Source organism: Nyctereutes procyonoides, unplaced genomic scaffold (assembly GCF_905146905.1).
Source record: "Nyctereutes procyonoides isolate TBG_1078 unplaced genomic scaffold, NYPRO_anot_genome, whole genome shotgun sequence".
NCBI classification, from domain to species: Eukaryota; Metazoa; Chordata; class Mammalia; order Carnivora; family Canidae; genus Nyctereutes; species Nyctereutes procyonoides.
In genome coordinates this window covers 35553521-35571843 of record NW_026575051.1, presented here as the reverse complement: position 1 = coordinate 35571843, position 18323 = coordinate 35553521, and the positions used below count along the sequence as shown (strand labels likewise).

General features: G+C 42.5%; 1 protein-coding gene and 1 long non-coding RNA gene across 5 annotated transcripts in view; one reads left to right on the top strand and one right to left on the bottom strand.

Annotated features, from left to right (window-relative positions):
- Nucleotides 1–357: 357 nt before the first annotated feature.
- Nucleotides 358–9295, bottom strand: LOC129512934 (uncharacterized). Its single transcript, XR_008665109.1, has 2 exons — nt 9069–9295; nt 358–524 (listed from the first exon to the last, which is right to left on the bottom strand). It is a non-coding gene; the product is annotated as an uncharacterized LOC129512934 (long non-coding RNA).
- A 101-nt stretch (nt 9296–9396) lies between these two features.
- The window catches only part of LOC129513094 (oocyte-expressed protein), a 31761-nt gene continuing 22834 nt past the window's right edge, over nt 9397–18323 (top strand). Inside the window, exons 1-3 of one of the 4 annotated variants that reach the window (XM_055330805.1) lie at nt 9397–9684; nt 10036–10215; nt 12672–13426. In XM_055330805.1, the coding sequence (XP_055186780.1) occupies nt 9495–9684; nt 10036–10215; nt 12672–12730 (429 nt within the window). In that variant the 5' untranslated portion in view covers nt 9397–9494 and the 3' untranslated portion in view covers nt 12731–13426. Of the gene's footprint in view, nt 9685–10035; nt 10216–10580; nt 10725–12671; nt 13427–18323 lie in introns of those variants that run through there. The other 3 variants (XM_055330804.1, XM_055330802.1, XM_055330803.1) reach the window with 3 other exon arrangements.

Sequence of the window (18323 nt, the reverse complement as noted above, 5' to 3'; positions counted from 1 at the left end):
CCTGGTGACTGCAGGCCACTTCCACCATCTCTCCCACTCTCACTCTCAACCTCTTAGGGAAACCAAAGGCTCTCCTACCAGGCCATTAGCACAGAACTGCATATCTTTACTTTAACTCTTGTGGTGAGCCATGAAATAAATCTATTTGCATAGAAAAACAAGACAGCCAGGACACCTGGGTGACTCAGTGGTTGAGTCTGCCTTCCACCCAGGGCACGATCCCAGAGTCCTGGATTTCACCTCAGACTCCCTGCATAGAGCCTGCTTCTCTCTCTGCCTATGTCTCTGCCTCTCTCTCTATGTCTCTCATGAATGGATAAATAAAATCTTTAAGAAAAAAAGAAAAGAAAAACAAGATAGCTAAAAGCAAGGTGGAGCTCTGAGTATATTTGTGTTTTTTTGAACTTCCAGGGCCTGACTCCCCTCAGGAAGTAGAGCCAGATGCCTTCACTGTGGGACAGCAACATGATTGTCCCAGAGCCATTCTCCGAGGGTTTTCTTGGCCTCCTCAGATCTGAGTTGCCCTGCATGAGAGAGAAGAGCAGCCATATTAGAATCAGAAGCATGTAGCATGAAATTTAAAATAGGCACTTGTATGCCATTTCCATTCAACTCAAGCCTCCAGGCTCTTCCCACTTGCAAAACTCGGTCTCAGTCAATGCTCAGGACGTGATGAGGCTAAACGATTCACCTGAAAATTTAGAGGCTCAGGAGTCATGATTGTCAGATGGGAAGGGGATAGATAAACAAACCTCCCTTTTCACACATACCTGCATAGCGGCACCAGGTACCCCCTCGTCCCACCCAAACCCACCCTGCCCCAGGTCTCTCACTTTGGGCTTAGTGGTGTAGGTGTTACTACACCAATGGCTGGATAATCCATTGTGTCCGTTCACTGAGTAGCATTGGCTGTAGATTGTGATCTTCCTGGTATCCTCAAAGCACAGGTCCACACGGATTAGGGTATTGAACCAAAGCTCTATTTTTGGGAGGCCTGCATGGGGTGAGGGTATGTTCAGATCCAGAGATCTGGGTCCCAGTCCCTGTGAGGCCAGGAAGAAGGAACTAGTGTTCACAGGAGGTCCCAGCAGCAGTCAGGGACTGTGCTCTGGAAGGCGCAATTGCCCCTCTGGAGTGGGCTCGCCCTGGGGCACTAGGTTCACCCACCAAATGCTGAATCCACCAGGCAGCCTTGACCTGGACCAGTATCAGGTTCTTAGAATCTTCCAGCTTTCCCATTTGAATCTCCTGCAGGCATTAAGATTGCACTTGAACCCTGCGATTTAGAGATACAACCTAGAGGGTAAGACGGGGGTTCTGCTACCCCCTCCCAGGCTGGGGTGACGGGGTGGGCATCTGCCTGCACCTGCTCTGTGTGTCTATCCATCTCCACCTCTGGAGTTTGCTTCTGAGCTCCAGGGAAAACTCCCCATCCTCCTCCCAGCCCTTAACTCAAGGGTGTCTGCATGTCCCTCCCAGGTTTTCCCTAAGCACTGGCTGCCAGGGTTTGGGGAGAGGGGCAGGGAAGCGAGGACACAGACGATCTCCCTGCAGCCTGGAGACAAGCCCAGTCTTTCTGGATGTGATTCCAGTCTCTCACAGCCCGGAGGAGAGATCCCCTCAGGAGAAGAGGGATCCACTCTGGAGAAAAACTGCTTAGGGAAGAAGTGACTGAATGAGGCCCTTTCAGATTATTTGTGAGGGAGACTCTGCTGTGGTTTTCAACAAGCGTGAGATGTATGCGGAGCTCTATCACTGAGAATCCCTGTAAGGTAACAGTGTGCCATCTTATCCAGGCCAGGTAACTGGGAGAAGTTATCGAACTTATTTGTGGTTCACGTAGGTTCACGTTGCTTCGGAGATGTGCTTAAATCTTACTTTCCTGAAGGTATGTCCTACACAGCTGATGTTCAAGTTTTCTGAAAAGCAGCTTTTTTTTTTTTTTTTTTTTTGAGGGGGGCGCTAAGAGGGAGTGGGCTGGAGGCAGAGAATTGCCAGAGCCTCTCTGTAAGCCCAGCGCTAGGGGACTCTTAAGAACTTTGTGACACGCCTATCACTATTTGGGCTTTTTCCCTATCTCTTGTTTAATTCTCATGCCCAGTATTCATTTTATATTATTTTTCCTCTTGGTGTAATACAAAATTTCATCCATTTAACATTTCATTTACTTAAGTTATCTATGCCCTATTTTACTTTGTCCTGAAGTTGGGGGTTTGCTTTTTTTCTAAAGGTGTGTGTTCACTTCAAGGTTCATTTATTTCCTCTTGTTGTGGAAGACTGAAAGCATTTAATATAGGACTCTAGAGTGCAAACCTGGACATGTGTCATTACCTTCATATAGAAAATAAAATTTAGCTATCATTTAAATTTAAATTCTATACCAAACTATTCATCAAGTATGAGGGAAGATTATGGGGCCCCTGGGTGGCTCCATGAGTTAAGTGTCTGATTTGATTTGGCCAGGTCATGATCTCATGGTTGTGAGTGAGATTGAGCCCTGAGTCAGGCTTTGTGCTGGGTGTGGATCCTGCTTAAGATTCTCTCTCTCAGGGATCCCTGGGTGGCGCAGCGGTTTGGCGCCTGCCTTTGGCCCAGGGCACGATCCTGGAGACCTGGGATCGAATCCCACGTCGGGCTCCTGGTGCATGGAGCCTACTTCTCCTTCTGCCTCTCTCTCTCTCTCTCTCTCTCTGTGACTATCATAAATGAATAAAAATAAAAAAAAAAGATTCTCTCTCTCCTCCTCCCTCTCGTTCTCCTTCTCTAATAAAAAAAAAGTATTTAATCTTCCCCTATGAGGGAAGATTAAAAATACTAATTATGAAAGACCTAAAAAAATGATAGATTGAAACACACATCATTCATTATGCACCCTGCCAAAAAATCCCTTTAAAATGACAGTAAATAGATTATTAAAAGACATAAATGCATAAAAATAAAGAATGGTCAGGATGAAGGATGGCTAAATATATATATATATATATATATATATATATATATATATATATATATATATATATACTGGAAGCTAGAAAGCAGATGAAAGTGTGGTATTTGATTAAGACCAAAGAAAGCCATAAACTAAGCCTTGAAAAGGCTGGCTTCTTCTGTAGAATCTCAGTCGGCCTCAGATGAGAGGCACAAAGTACCTCTCAAAGTGAGGATGAGGGTAGAAGAATTAGTTGAAAGTACATATAAGAGGCAGAAGGATTGCGCCCCTTCTACCATTCTGTTCCTGTCATTGATTGAAGGCCTATTTGAAATTGGTATAGATTCAGAAAGATTTTGGACTCTGGGCCAACAGATGCTACAAGAGTGAAAAGGTGCAAGAGCAAATAAGGAAGTTAATACAACTCCTCTGTCCCTGTTTGGCTCCCATAACCCTCGGACACAGATTTACACCTTCCAGGCAGAAGGGTGGATAATTCCTCTCAGGTGAAACTGATTAGTTCAAGAAAACACAAAACCCTGATAATAAGGAGGAAGGGCTTGCCTACTGAGTTTCCTCTGCGTGAGAAATACTTAGAAACGATTCCCCACTCTGGAGATAGGCAGTGGTGATGGGGCAGTAATGTGTGTTTTAACTTGTCCTCCAGGTGATTTTGTTGTAGCTAAAGTTCTTACAATGAAGCCCTTGAGTAAACTCCTGTTCCCAAAGCTGTCAATCAAGCTTTCTTAAGAGATGACTCTTAAACAGGAACAGCCATATTTAATGAGCAATATTCCAAGAAAATCTCTAGCATAAAAGAGAAATCTGAAAACAGAAGCAATGTAGCAAATAGAAGAAAACTTGAAAAGGCATTCATATATTCTGAAGGATAAGAGAAGACATTAAATCCATAAACACATAAAAATATTCAAAGACTAGAAGAGCTTTATCAATAGGAAAGAAACTTTATGAAAAATATGTGAAAAGTCTAGAAGATCCACTAAAAAATGTAGCAGTCACCTAACAGATTTCAGAAAATAGAGAAAATGTTGAGGAAGATATTGTCAAAGAAATAGTTCAAAAAGGGACACCTGAATGGCTCACTAAGTTAAGCATCTGACTTCAGCTTAGATCATCTTCTCAGAGTGGTGAGATGGATCCCAAGTAGGGTTCCATGCTCCCTGGGGAGTCTGCTTTTCCTTCTCCCTCTACCTCTCCTCCTGTTCATTCTCTCTCTCCAAATAAATAAATAAATAAATTTTAAAAATAGCTCAAAAAATTTCCTAGGACTGAAAGAGAAGGCATACTGAAGGCACACCAACTGATCAACACAACGGATAAAAGAAAATTACACAGGCACTTTATCAGGACATTAAAGGACAAGGACATTAAAGGTCCCAAACGTGTACAGACAGAGACAGAACAAGAAAATGACAGGCAAAAAGAATGGGAACCTATTCTGTGTAATATCATAATGGTGAATATCATACATTTGTTAAAACCCATAGGATATACAAGAGTGAACATTAATATAAACTATGGACTTTGGGTGATAATGATGTGTCCTTGTAAGCTTACTGATTGTCAACAAATGTACCACTTTGGTACGAGACATTGCTAGTGGGGAGGCTGTGTTGTGTGAAAGTGGAATTCACAGCTCAATTTTGCTGTGGACCTAAGCCTGCTCTAAAAGACAGTCTTAAAAAAAGGAAGGGAAATCAGAATGGTATCTCAGTTATCTAGCAATGTTAGAGGCCAGAAAACAACAGAATTGCCTTAAAAATTGTAGAGGAAAAGTATTTAAAACTCAGAATATAGCCCAAATTATGGACAGGAGGAAAATTTTAAAACATTTTTGGGCATCCAAAGTGTTAAGATATTTATCTCCCGGGAAGAGAATATATTCCACCAAAAAAAGTCAACTGATAAAGGATTCCTTTTAGAGAATGTACAGCCTGCGCATTGCAGTCTCTGCAGGGAGTTGCAGTCAAGGACTCAGGCCCTTTCAGAACCATTAAGCCCTTTTGAATATTTACATTCCTAGGTCTCTATTCCAGGCCTTTGTCAGAGGTCTTTTTCTGAAGCCTCTGCTGAGGCATCCTCATGGAGTTGAAGGGGAATAAGAGGCAGGAGGAAACCTTGAGGAAAGTTTTACTCACTGTTACTCTGTAGCTAGTACTTTCCTGCTCGGAGCCCTTCCTTCTTTCCCTCCTCCTCTGCCCCCACCTACCTCGGGATCCATAAAACTACCAGAGTTTTTGTTTTCCCTCAACTGTGAGACAACTCCTATGTCCGTGCTTATTACCTGACCACATTCCGTGTGGGAAAATGGAACAGAGGGAGGCAGCACTTCCTCTGCTTTTAGCCTCTTGCTTAATAAAATTACTGTAGGCGATTAAAGGTTTAACTTTCTTTTTTGGCTTGTAGCTTTAATTGGCTACTCTGACACCTGGCAGCTCAGTTCTTGCTCCCTGCTAATCGCAGCTCCTGAAAGCCTCCTTCCCTAGGCATCACTAACTGCAAAAAGTCATTTCATGTAATTTTGCATGAGTGATCCAGACAAGTTCATAGTTTACAGGATTCATTCTCTTGGCCTGGGTGGGACAATTAGGATTCCTGATTCCAACACATTTTATAGGGATTGTTCTTGTTTTTATCATATGGTTCTGATGCAGATCTACTGCATTTTGTTAAAGGAGGCCACAGTTTTAAATATACTTCTAGATAGAACACTCGTCATCACATAACCAAAACTATAAAACTATCCTGATTTCCCTGAAATTCTTACTCTGGCTTAAACAAAACCTAAGCTTTTCTCATAACCTTGTAGCTTCCTAGCCAATCAGGTACAAACAGGTAAGCTTATGTAGTATTCTAAAAAAGAATGTCTGTTTCTAGCAGTCAATCACAACACAAAACAAGGTACTTCATTCATGCTTTATAACCTGAGCTTCAGGCTGATTTTGGTTTGGAAGTCTCCCTATTGTCCAAGTTTGTTTCCCACTCAGAATGGGAGTGGAAAATGGGTGGTTCGTTTCACATAGAGTTCTCTGAATTTTCTTTTGACACATTCTATCCAGGGTCCTGTGCTTCTACATAGTCATTCTCTCACCAGATGATCTCTAAGATGATCTATGAACAAATAAAGCAACAAAATCTCGCAATGCAGTTGACCATGAAGACAATGGAATGCTCTCCAAACAGTGAGAATGTGGATTTCTAGTTTTCTCTGAATTGGTCAACATCTCAAAATGAGAGAATGGCCAAAAGTGGGAAATGAGAGACTGAGTATATAAATAGATAAAAGCCAGATATACTTTTGTATATGTTTAGAATTTTCCACAATACAAAATTAAAAAAAATTTTTTTAAATGTCAGTATCATTAAAGATTAATTCAACAACAAGAGGAATGATTCTAGATTAGAAAAGACTAGAGACATGATAAGTCTCTAGTAAACGCAGTGTGAGCTCCTTGACTGGACTGTAGATTAAAAAAATAGTTATAAAGTACATTATTGGAAAAATTGGTAAAATTGAAATTGGACTGTATATTAGACAACAGTATTGAATCAATGTTATATTTTTTGGATGAATAATTTTTTTATCTTCAAATTTAAATTTATTAAGACATTCAGCTATGTCTGTCAGTCTACATCCAAATTTGCTACTAAAAATAAAATAAAGTCACATCCCACATTAGGAATATCAAGTCTGAAAAACACTTTTTGAGCCAAGCCTATTGTATAAATAAATGACTAGTTTCTTTTCATATCAAAATTCCCATAAGAAATTACATTCCCCCTCACCAGTTCTACCTGTTGCAATGATGAATGTAAAAATTTAAATATGACACATCCTTGTCAAAGAAAAGGTGCAAAGTCTATTAACAGCTTTAAAAGTGGCATTTGCAGAGTGTGATCATACAGTTATGTACTCATTCCCAAAGTGCAAATATTGCCATAATTTAACACTGTTTTGATTCAGTTGCAAGAATTTAACATTACACAGGATCAAAAAGTACACTTATGGCCTTGGATGAATAATTTGATATGGTTATTTAGGAGAATGTCCTTGTTCTTAGGAGATAATGTTAAAATACTTGGGGTAGTGTCATCATGTTTGCCACTTACAAATAGTTCATTAAAGACTGTATATAGGGAGAAATAAAATGAAAGAAAATTTAATTAGTGAAACTGAAAAGTATAGAATATAAATTTAATGTTCTTAAAATCTCCCGATAGGTTTATGTTTTTTCAAAATAAAAAGTTGATGGGAAAAGAGTATAATAAAATACATGTAATATTACCAAAAAAATAATAAAAGCAAAAATTCCCAGATACTTGTATATACATCTGTTGCAATGGAAAGATAATACAGAAATGAATAATAGTTAACTATAGTGGGTAGGAGAAGACAGGAGAAACAAGAAGGGATTGAAAACTAGATTTTTCTGGGGTGCTGGGTGGCTCAGTCAGTTGGGCAACTGCCCTCAGCTCAGGTTGGGATCCCAGGGTCCTGGGATGGAGCCCCATACCACATCAGGCTCCTTGCTCAGCAAGGAGTCTGCTTCTCCTTCTCCCTCTGCCACTCTTCCTGCTTCTGCTTTCTCTCAAATAAATCTTAAAAAATAAAAGAAAACTAGATTTTTCTGAATGTACATTTTCCATAATGTTTTTAAAATGTAGTTTGTTGGGACACCTGGATGGCTCAGTGGTTGAGCATCTGCCTTTGGCTCAGGGTGTGACCACAGTCCCGGGATCCAGTCCCACATTGGGCTCCCTGAGAGGAGCCTGCTTCTCCTTCTGTCTATGCCTCTGCTTCTCTCTCTGTGTCTCTCCTGAATAAATATATAAAAATCTTTAAAATAAAATAAAAATAAAAATGTAGTTTGTTAAAATATTCTTATTTTTAAATATAAGAATGTAAGATGATTTTCATCTCTTACTTTATTTGATTATTTGGTAGTGTAGTATACCCTTTTGTAAATAATGAAAATTTTTCCATTACAAAGATTTTTGTTTTATTATTTTTTAAGATTTTATTTATTTATTCATGAGAGACACAGAAGGAGAGGCAGAGACATAGGCAGAGGGAGAAGCAGGCTCCCTGCAGGGAGCCTAATGTGGGACTAGATCCCAGGACCCTAGGATTAGGATGTGAGCCAAAGGCAGATGCTCAACCACTGAGCCACCCAGGCTTCCCCAAAAAGATTTTTTAAACAAACACATTGTGGCTAATTATAAGAACAAAATAGTTTGTACAGCATATGCTATCTATTCTAGAACAAGTACTAAACAAGATTTCAAGCAGGTGCCTGGGTGGCTCAGCTCATGATCTGGTAGGCCCAGGATCAAGGCTCCCTGCTCATCAGAGAGTCTGCTTTTTCCTCTGCCCCCCACCCAGCTCATGCTCTCTCAAATAAATAAATAAAATCTTAACATAAAAAGATTTCTAGATATGCACTATAAAAAGTCTAAGAACATGCATGGGATTATGCACAACAGCTTCAGGACAATGTTCTCTTGTGGGGAGGGAAAGGAAAGATGCTTTATGTGGTGTATATTTTAAAGAAGAGAGAGGTGAGGCAAAGGTGGGAAAATGTTAGCTTCTTGTCAAATGGGACGGTGGTGGGGATTGTTACATAGGTATTTGTTATATAACTTTTTGAATGTGTGAAATCTGTCATAATTTAAATTTTTGACTAAAATTAAGAACACTGCGGGGCCCCTGGGTGGCTCAGTTGGTTAAGCGTCTGTCTTCAGCTCAGGTCATGGTTCCAGGGTCGTGGGATGGAGCCCCCAGCAGGCTCCCTGCTCAGTGGGGAGTCGGCTTCTCCCTTTCTCCTCCTCCCCCCCTGCTCATGGTCTCTCTCTCTCACTTGCTCTCTATCTCAAATAAATAAAATATTTTTAAAAAATAAATAAAATTAAAAACACTGGGCAGAAATGGACAACAACGTAATCGGTCTATAGTTCCTACATGTTCCACCTCTGACATTTCTATTTCAAAACACGACACGTTTGCTTGAATGATTTTGAAGTAGTAACCAAACACATTGTTGGGAGACAACAGGGAGCAGAAGGGAGAAAATGTAGACCCGATGAGCCTGCCCTCCGCCTGATCCACCTGCCCACCCACCTCTGGAAGGTAAAGCCGAAGCCGCAAGGTAGGCACGAAAAGTGATTCCGGGTCACGAGGCCTCCGAGTCAAGCCACGCTGTCAATCAGCTCAGTGCTGGGCAGGGCTCTTTGAGGCTAGGTGATGTCTCACTCACCCGCCTGGAGACGACCCCAGGTAGCCTCTGAGGGACGGCTCAAGCTCACACGCACGCAGGTTCCAGAACCAGGAGGAAGCCCTGGGGCGGGGGGGTGGGGGCTGGCCCCCCGGCGCCCCCGCCACTGCGGCGGAAGCGAACGAGGTTCCGTTCACCCGGAACCGCCCGCGGAGCCACAGGAAGAGGCGGGGCTGGCCGGAAACCGTAAAAGGGGGGCACAGCTTTCGTGCCTCCCTGGTGTTCCGCCGGCGCTCTCTGGACCCTTCTCTTCCCGGGCTGCTGGACCTAGCATGGTCGACGACGCGGGTGCTGCTGAGGTTCCGGGGGACGAATGGAGGCCCGCCCGGTCCCTGGACAGGCTGCTCAGGGCACCACTTCCACCACCGCGGATTCGCACCCGGCCTTGGTGGTTTCCAGTGCAGGAGCTGAGAGACCCGCTGGTGTTTTACCTGGAGGCGTGGCTGGCTGACGCCATCTTCGGTGAGAGACCCCGCAGAGCAACTCTACGGTCTCTGCCGGATTTGCAGGCCACGTTTGACTCCACGATGCCGACCTTCCTTCCCCGGCCAACATTCCCTTCAAACCTAGCTCCTACTCACCTTCGACCATGTTTCTTTTTTTTTTTAAAGATTTTATTTATTTATTCATGAGAGACACAGAGAGAGAGAGAGAGAGGCAGAGGGAGAAGCAGGTTCCATGCAGGGAGCCCGACGTGGGACTCGATCCCCGGATCGAGGATCACACCCTGGGCCAAAGCCAGGCACCAAACCGCTGAGCCACCCGGGCTGCCCCCCGACCATGTTTCCCTTAAGTCTCTCTTTTCCTGTTTAGGCCGAGACCGAGCCATAATTCCAGAAATAGAGTGGATGAGCCAAGTCCTGCTGACGGTGGACGTAGTTAACTCTGGAGACTTAGTTGAAATCAGTATCTTCGGATGGCCCCGTGTACAAAATCGGGTGAAGAGCGTGCTCCTGAGCCTGGCATCTTGGCACCGGAAACATCGTGCCAGAGGTGAGGGTCTCTAAAAGCCTGCATGTGGAGGGAGCCCCCGGTGAACCACCTGGCGGGACCTGGCTTTCTTCCAACCTTTATTACTTAACAAAACTTTGCAGTTTCGTAACTGCAGTGTTTCTTCATGCAACCCCTGGGCATCCCTTTGTAGAGAGGAGTCCAAGTAGGACCTTGGGAAAGTAAACGGAAATTGAATACATTCAGGCCTGTCGTCACTGCCCATGCCCCCTCAGCTTGGTTTCACCACTATTTCCAGATTGTTCAGAGCCCCTACCTGAGAAGTGATGCTGCTAGCACCTTCCCTCCTCCCCTATTCCCCTCAGTGATGGAGTAGTTTGCAACAGACAGCATTTTTCCTTATCCAGCTGAGAAGATGAAACAACTTGAGGAGTTCTTGAAGGCTGGTGGGACAGGTCCCCAAACTCCTGAGCATCCTGTTGCATAAGTATTTTCAGGAGCATTGTGAGAAGCAGCCCTGCTTCTCTACTAAAGTTCAAGAGAAGCAAGTATCCATAAGTCTCTGCATTCTTTTTTTTTTTTTTTCCTGTGTCTTGATGGGTAATGCTTTGATTATTTTGATGCAAAAGTCTGTTTGTAGTGCCATTCTAGTAAAGAAGTGAATTTCCTTTTTGTCCAAGGACATAAAGATCTTTACTCACTTAAAATTAAGCAAATCTGCAAAAGATTGATTCTTTTCCTTCATGTCTTGATGTGAGGGGTGGGTAAAAGGCTGATAGGTAGTGGTTTTATTTTTTGTCTTCTCTTCTACCATTTTTATAAAAAAGATTTATTTTTTCATGAGAGACACACAGAGATACATAGACCTAGGCAGAGGGAGAAGCAGGCTCCCTGCACGGAGCCCAGTGTGGGACTGGATCCCAGGACCCCGGGCTCACTGCCTGAGCCAAAGGCAGACGCTCAACCACTGAGCCACCCAGGCATCCGTGCTTCTACCATTTTGAATCTGGTAACCCATATATGATTTTATGGCCAGAGTCAGGCCCTCAAGCACAGGCCCCTGACTTGCATTTCTTTCTTTCTTTTTTTTTTAAGATTTTATTTATTGATTGGAGACACACAGAGGCAGAGACTTAGGTGGAGGGAGAAGCAGGCTCCACAGAGGGAGCCCCATGCAAGACTCGATCCCAGAACTCTGGGATAATGACCTGAGCTCAACACAGATGCTTAACAGCTGAGCCACCCAGGCATCCCTGAATTGCATTTCTTTTCTTTCTTTCTTTAAAGATTTTATTTATTTGAGATACAGAGAGAGAAAGGCAGAGACGCAGAGGCAGGCTCCATGCAAGGAGCCGGACGGACGTGGGACTCGATCCTGGGAACTCCAGGATCATGCCCCAAGTGGAAGGCAGGCGCCAAACCACTAGGCCACCCAGGGATCCCCCTGAATTTGCATTTGTAATAAGCTTACGGTAGTGCCAGTGCTTCTCCTCTGAGGCTCTCACTTTGAAGTTGGTGGTTTAGCCCCTGGATAGCACCTAGTGCTCATTTTCTTATAATCGAGCCTTCCTCCCTGCAGAGGGGTGGGTGTTTCAACACAAAAGCTGAGGCAAATGATTATTCTGTTTACGTTGTGATTCACCAAAGAACAGCCAGGATCTGTTGGAAGGTATCCAGCCACTAAACTAACTGTCTCATTTTCCTCTGAGGCCAGCACAGGTGCCCTGCTTGAGCTGTGTTGTTTTTCCATTACCCATTACCATGCTATGACTAGTTTGTGCAAAACAGCCCCAACCTCTTGCCACCTCCAATTTCAGGAAGCAGAATTCTTAGGGGAGAAGTTGTCAAGAGCTCTATGGCTTCAGCACAGAGCTGGAATTGATTTAACTCATGAAGTATTTTCACCCCTAAGCAGTAGTGGATTCTGGCTGTTTGCAACGGTTGTAAACACACACATGCATAAATCTTTTATTTTTAAAGATGTCATTTATTTATTTAGACTGAGTATGTGTGTGTGTGGGGGGGTGGGAATCCAAGGGAAGGAGAGGATCCCAAGCAGATTCCAAGCTGAGTGCAGAAACAGACGTGGGGCTGGATCCTACAACCATGAGATCATGACTCAAAATCAAGAGTGGGAGGCTTAACCAACTGAGCCACCCAGGTTCCCTGCACAAGTCTTTTAAAATGTGCTGCTTTGATTACAAGTGATAGTGAACATTTTCCTACTTTGCTTCACATTTTTATAAAATGCTTTTACATTTTTTTCTTTATTCCTATATTCTTTAAACTCTGAAGATATGGATTTTAATTATCTGTACAAGCTTTTGTAACAAATAGTAGTCCATTATAACCATAATTTTCTACTCAATTTTTTTGTATATGGAAAGTTTTCATTGTATATAAACTAATTACTGTTTTCTGTGCGATTTCCCTCTCATCCCAACCCCCCCCTCATTCTAACCCCCCTTTTCTCCCCCTAAATTTTATTTATTTGACAGATAAAGAGCCAGAGAGCACAAGCAGGGAGAGGGAGAGGGAGAAGCAAGCACCCCACTGAGCAGGGAGCCTGATATAGGGCTCCATCACAGGATTCTGGGATCATGAGCCAAAGGCAGATGCCCAGCTGACTAAACTGCTCAGGTGTCCCCTATCTCCTTACTTTTAAGTTTAGGTATTCCTGCTTTTTCTCCTTCTGCAGAAATTTGATAAAAATATTCCTACAGGTTATTTCTAGTGGGAAATCTGCAAAATCATTGAACACTTTTTTTTTTTACTATTATTTGGAGGAAGACGGTTATACTTAAAACATTTTAATTTTCTAAAAATTATCCAGAATTAAATTACTAAATGATCTTGCACATTTTTCATCCTTTATATACGTTACCATGTTGAAGCCCTAACCCCTAGTACCTCGGAATGTGACTGTATTTGGAGAGGCCTTTAAAGAGGTAATGAAAGTGAAATGCGGTCCTGTGGGTAGGTCTTTATCCAATATGACTAGGATTTTTATGGGAAGAGGAGATTATGCACATGGATAGGTGGGTGCATGGAGAAAAAGACCATGTGAGGAGACAGCAAGATGGTAGCCTTCTGCCGGCTAAGGAGAGAGGCATCAGAAGAAACTAACGCCGCTGACACCTCGATTTTGACCTTTGACACTCCAGATCTTAGAGGAAATAAATACCTGTCATTTAACTACCCTGTCTGTTATTTTGTTGTGGTAGCCCTGCAGATTAAAACATTTGGTATGGTTTTTCTGTGTTCTCTTTCACTGTGTGCTGATACAGTATTTTTACTATTTTCATGACTTTTACATAAAAGAGTAGTTCTGTCATTCTGCTTTTCAGAATTTGTAGGAAATACTATCTAGTTATTAGAGTGTGTACCATATACCACGCCCTGTGCCAAGCATGTAAATAGGACATGATTAACTTGCTAAGGTTACAGGGCTAGGAGAATGGGGATGGATGGGTGAGATTTGAACCAAAACATTGGTTCCAGGATTCAAACCCTTTATACGTTCCCACGTGCTTTTTTCTCCACATCTGAATATAGATTCACTTCTCATAGTTTTTATTTATTTTTAAGAGGAATTAGAATAAACCTCTTAATTGTAAAGAATCAACCGTATTTGTTCTGCTGTTGAGGGACAAGACAATGTTTTTTCTAACAAGTTGATAGAACAGAGCTATTTATTATTTTTAAAAGATTTTATTTATTCATGAGAGACACATAGAGAGGCAGTCTTCTCCAATGTAGGACTCGATCCCCAAACTCCAGGATCACGCCCTGAGCTGAAAGCAGAGTTCAACCGCTGAGCCATCCAGGCTCTGTCAACAGAAACTTTCTCCCAATAGTATATGCAATTTGATCCTCATCTGGTAGGTACATGTAAGTGCTTGAAGATCATGGCTCACCAGCACCTGGGTCCTCCCCTTTGACCATACCCATGTCTGCCTCTGCTGGGGCTCTGCCCTGGTCCTGTCACCTCTGAGGTGCCTTAGGCAAGGAATGCCAAGCAGGCTACATGTTGTATGACTCTGAATAAATACAAGTGCTGCTCCAACCTTAGGATTAAGGGAAGTGAGGCAGGATGTGTCTGGGTTCCATTACAAAGACTGCTGTGCTTGATCAGTGGTGTCTGCCATAGCAACACCCTCTACACATGTCTGGAACAGAGGACACTAGGGGGGAAAGGCTGCATGCTGGCCACAGGTGCAGACGGACAAGGCATACATTCCAACCTGGCCGTAGGCAGGTGTTCAGCGTCTCAGGGTGCAGTAGCTCAGCAGTAGCTCACAGGCCCAGTGGCTGAGAAGGCATTCTGAAGTCCATGAAGGTACAAGTGGCTTCCCTAGGTCCTGGAAGGAACAACAGCATAAGCCCTAAGCAAGAGGAAGCTTGGAAGGATAACTTGCTCGGGGCTCGATGAGGATCTGCAAGTTGCAGGTCATGCTGGCATTAGCTCCTGATTCTCTGGAGTCTTTTTTTTTTTTTTTTTTTTTTTATGATAGTCACAGAGAGAGAGAGAGAGGCAGAGACATAGGCAGAGGGAGAAGCAGGCTCCATGCACCGGGAGCCTGATGTGGGATTCGATCCCGGGTCTCCAGGATCGCGCCCTGGGCCAAAGGCAGGCGCCAAACCGCTGCGCCACCCAGGGATCCCCTCTGGAGTCTTTTTTATCCAGGGAAAGATAGCTGACTGGCTGTCAGAGTTAGGTGCAACTTGGGATAAAAACACTGTTCTGTGACCCACAGAAACAACCTTGACCTTTGGATAAACTTTCAAAAATTTCTAGTCCAAACTAAAAAAGTTTGTCTTCTATATGCTACCCAGAAACCAAAATAGAGTAAAAGGACCATCTTTAATCAAGTTAACAGAGAGAGGGCAGACTGCTTTGGAAAGCACTGTCTCAGCAGAAAATACCAAAGGCCCAAAAATAACCCCAATTTTGCCTTCCACTTCCCTTTGATGCTGCTCCATACGTTGGGTGGAGAGACAACTTCTTCCAGCTGATTTTAGGAATGTTATAGTGTTCTGTGAGTGTCCAGGGGTTAGTTGAAGTCCTTCACTCTATCAGCTTGTGGGTTTTGGATGCTTTCTTCAGGATCCTTTCCATTCGCCACGTCTACATCTTCTTGAAGGCTCCCCAGGCTGAAGTCCACTTGTCCAGGCCATGCTGCTTCTCCTTTGTGCTTGTTCCTTTAGCTTATTCCCATTGCTTCTAGGAATATTCTGTCCATCTTTTTTTTCTGCTTGGTCATGCCAAGCTCCACTACACTTTTCAGTCTCAGGGGCCCTTTTGGACCTGTTATATGCCTCCATGATGCCAGTCAGTTCTGTAAGGATAAATGTTTTTATGATTTGTCCCATATAACCGACCACCTGGATCTGCATATACACAGGCTAGATAATGTTTGTGATACTCGTGCTGTGTGAATAATTTTGGGAACATAATTGTTTAACATACATATATTATCTGCCTCCAGGTCAGAACTGGCCCTTCTGTTCTGGATGCGAAGAGCTACAATCTTGTCTCACATCCCTTCACTCCAGGCTGGACTGGCCCCCCAGAATGGAATCCTGGGAAGGGAGGCAGACACACATAGCCTAGGTTCCCTGGAAATATAGAAACATAATAACATGGAAATGCAACTCGCTCCAAACTGCACATAGGTGAACAAATGTTTAATTTCAAACCCTCTTATTTACCCTATAAATTTATATGGCCCTTATGGGGATGGTCTGTTGTCATGTCTTACCTGAGTGGAAGATGCTCTACCCAGGTCTCTCAGTCCAGACTCCAGCTGGCTGTTTTCATGGGGCTTCCCCAGCTGATGAGGTTGGATGTTATAAGAACCTGATTTGATACAACTTTGCCTTATTCTCATTTATTGTACCTACTATTGCCATCATATTGTGTAGATTTTTCTCTCCTGTTTCTTTTTTTTTTTAAATATTTATTCATGAAAGACACACAGAGAGAGGCAGGCTCCATGCAGGGAGCCTGATGTGGGACTCAATCCCAGGTCCAGGATCACACCCTGAGCCAAAGGCAGACGCTCAACCACTGAGCCACCCAGGCGTCCCTCTATTAGGTTTCTATAAAAAAGTTTTCTTTCCTTTTCAAAACTGAAACATGGCTGTTAATGAATTTTTTGTTCAGAACACCATCGCAGCATTATTGACTTTTCTGATGATATATGTACTGACATGCTCAATATTTTAAAAAATAAGGCAATATATGAAGTATTAAAATAATTACTCAAAAATCCCACTGCCATATGTTACCTTAAAGTAGCTTTCCATTACTCTAAATAATTTTCTATTATTTTGGTAAACATTTTATTGATGCACAGCATTCATACAAAAACACATACATTCAAAATGTGAAAAGATTCATCAAACAATATAAAGGGAACACATCAATTTAACCAGCACTCAGAGAAGAAACTACCAGTACTCCAGAAGCCTCCTTTTGCACCCTCCCCAAAGATAACTACTATTTTGACTTAAATATAAATGGAATTATTGTAAGATTTATGTTGAAAAAAATTTATATTGCAAGTATTGTATGAGTAAACCATGATTTTTTTTAAGATTTTATTTATTTATTCATGATAGAGACAGAGAGAGAGAGAGGCAAAGACACAGGCAGAGGGAGAAGCAGGCTCCATGCAGGGAGCCCGATGTAGGACTCGATTCCGGGAATCCAGGATCATGTCCTGGGCTGAAGGCAGATGCTAAACCTCTGAGCCACCCAGGGATCCCTAAACCATGATTTAGTTTTCTATTCTGTTGATGTACATTTTGGTTGTTTGCTATTTGGCCTTATAATGAGTAGTGCTACTCTGAAAATTTTTATACATGACTTGGTGCATGCATCTATGCATTTCTATGGAGTATATATCTAGGATTGGAGTTGCTGAATTATAGGATGTGTGTAAGTTCAAATTGCCAAGGTGATTGAATCAACAATATACATTCCTTCTAGCAATATATGCCAGACTTCTGATTGCTCTACATCTTTGTCAACTGTCAGAATTTTCATTTTGGAGAACTTGAGATTTAGTGCATTTGTCCTCAATTAAAAAAAAATGTAGTTGGTTAATTGGTTACAATTTACATAACTACAAAATAATGAATGAACAATTCCATTTTCTTTAGTAAATTTAGGAGTTGTTCTACCATCACCACAAAGCAGATTTTGGACATTTCTTTCTTTTTCTTTTCTTTTTAATTTTTTTAAAGATTTTATTTATTCGAGAGAGAGAGAGAGAGAGAGAGAGGCAGAGACACAGGCAGAGGGAGAAGCAGGCTCCATGCAGGGAGCCCACCGTGGGACTCAATCCCAGGACTCCAGGATCACACCCTGACCAAAGGCAGGCGCTAAACCGCTGAGCCACCCAGGGATCCCTTTGGACTTTTCTTTCACTCCAAAACTTACCTTGTGCTCATTTGTAGTCAGTTACCTGTTTCTAACCTCAGACAACCAATCTGCTTTCTGTCTCCACAGAGTTGCCATCTCTGAACATTTGGTATAAATAGAATAATATGAAATGTCACCTTTTGAGTCTGGCTTCTCTAGTTGGAATATGTCTGAATTTTGATTGGAGGATTTAGTCCACTTTAATGTAAATATCAATATGATTGGATATATGTCTGCCATTTTTAAAAAATATTTTATTTATTCATGAGAGAAAGAGAGGTGGAGACACAGGCAGAGGGAGAAGCAGGCTCCATGCAGGGAGCCTGATGTGGGACTTCATCCTGGGTCTCCAGGATCACACCCTGAGCCGAAGGTGGCGCTAAACCGCTGAGACACCCAGGCTGCCCTAAATAACTTAAAAAAAAATTTTTAGTGTTGCCGCAGGGGTTATAAAAATCCTAATTTAGGGATGCCTGGGTGGCTCAGTGGTTGAGCATCTGCCTTTGGCTCTGGTCCAGGATTAAGTCCTGCATCAGGCTCCCTGCAGGGAGCCAACTTCTCCCTCTGCCTTTGTCTCTGCCTCTCTGTGTCTCTCATGAATAAATAAAATCTTTTTTAAAAATCCTAATTTATTCTACTTCAGGCTAATGAAAATTTCTTTAAAAATTTTTTTTAAATTTATTTATTCATAAGAGACAGAGAGGGGCAGAGATGCAGGTAG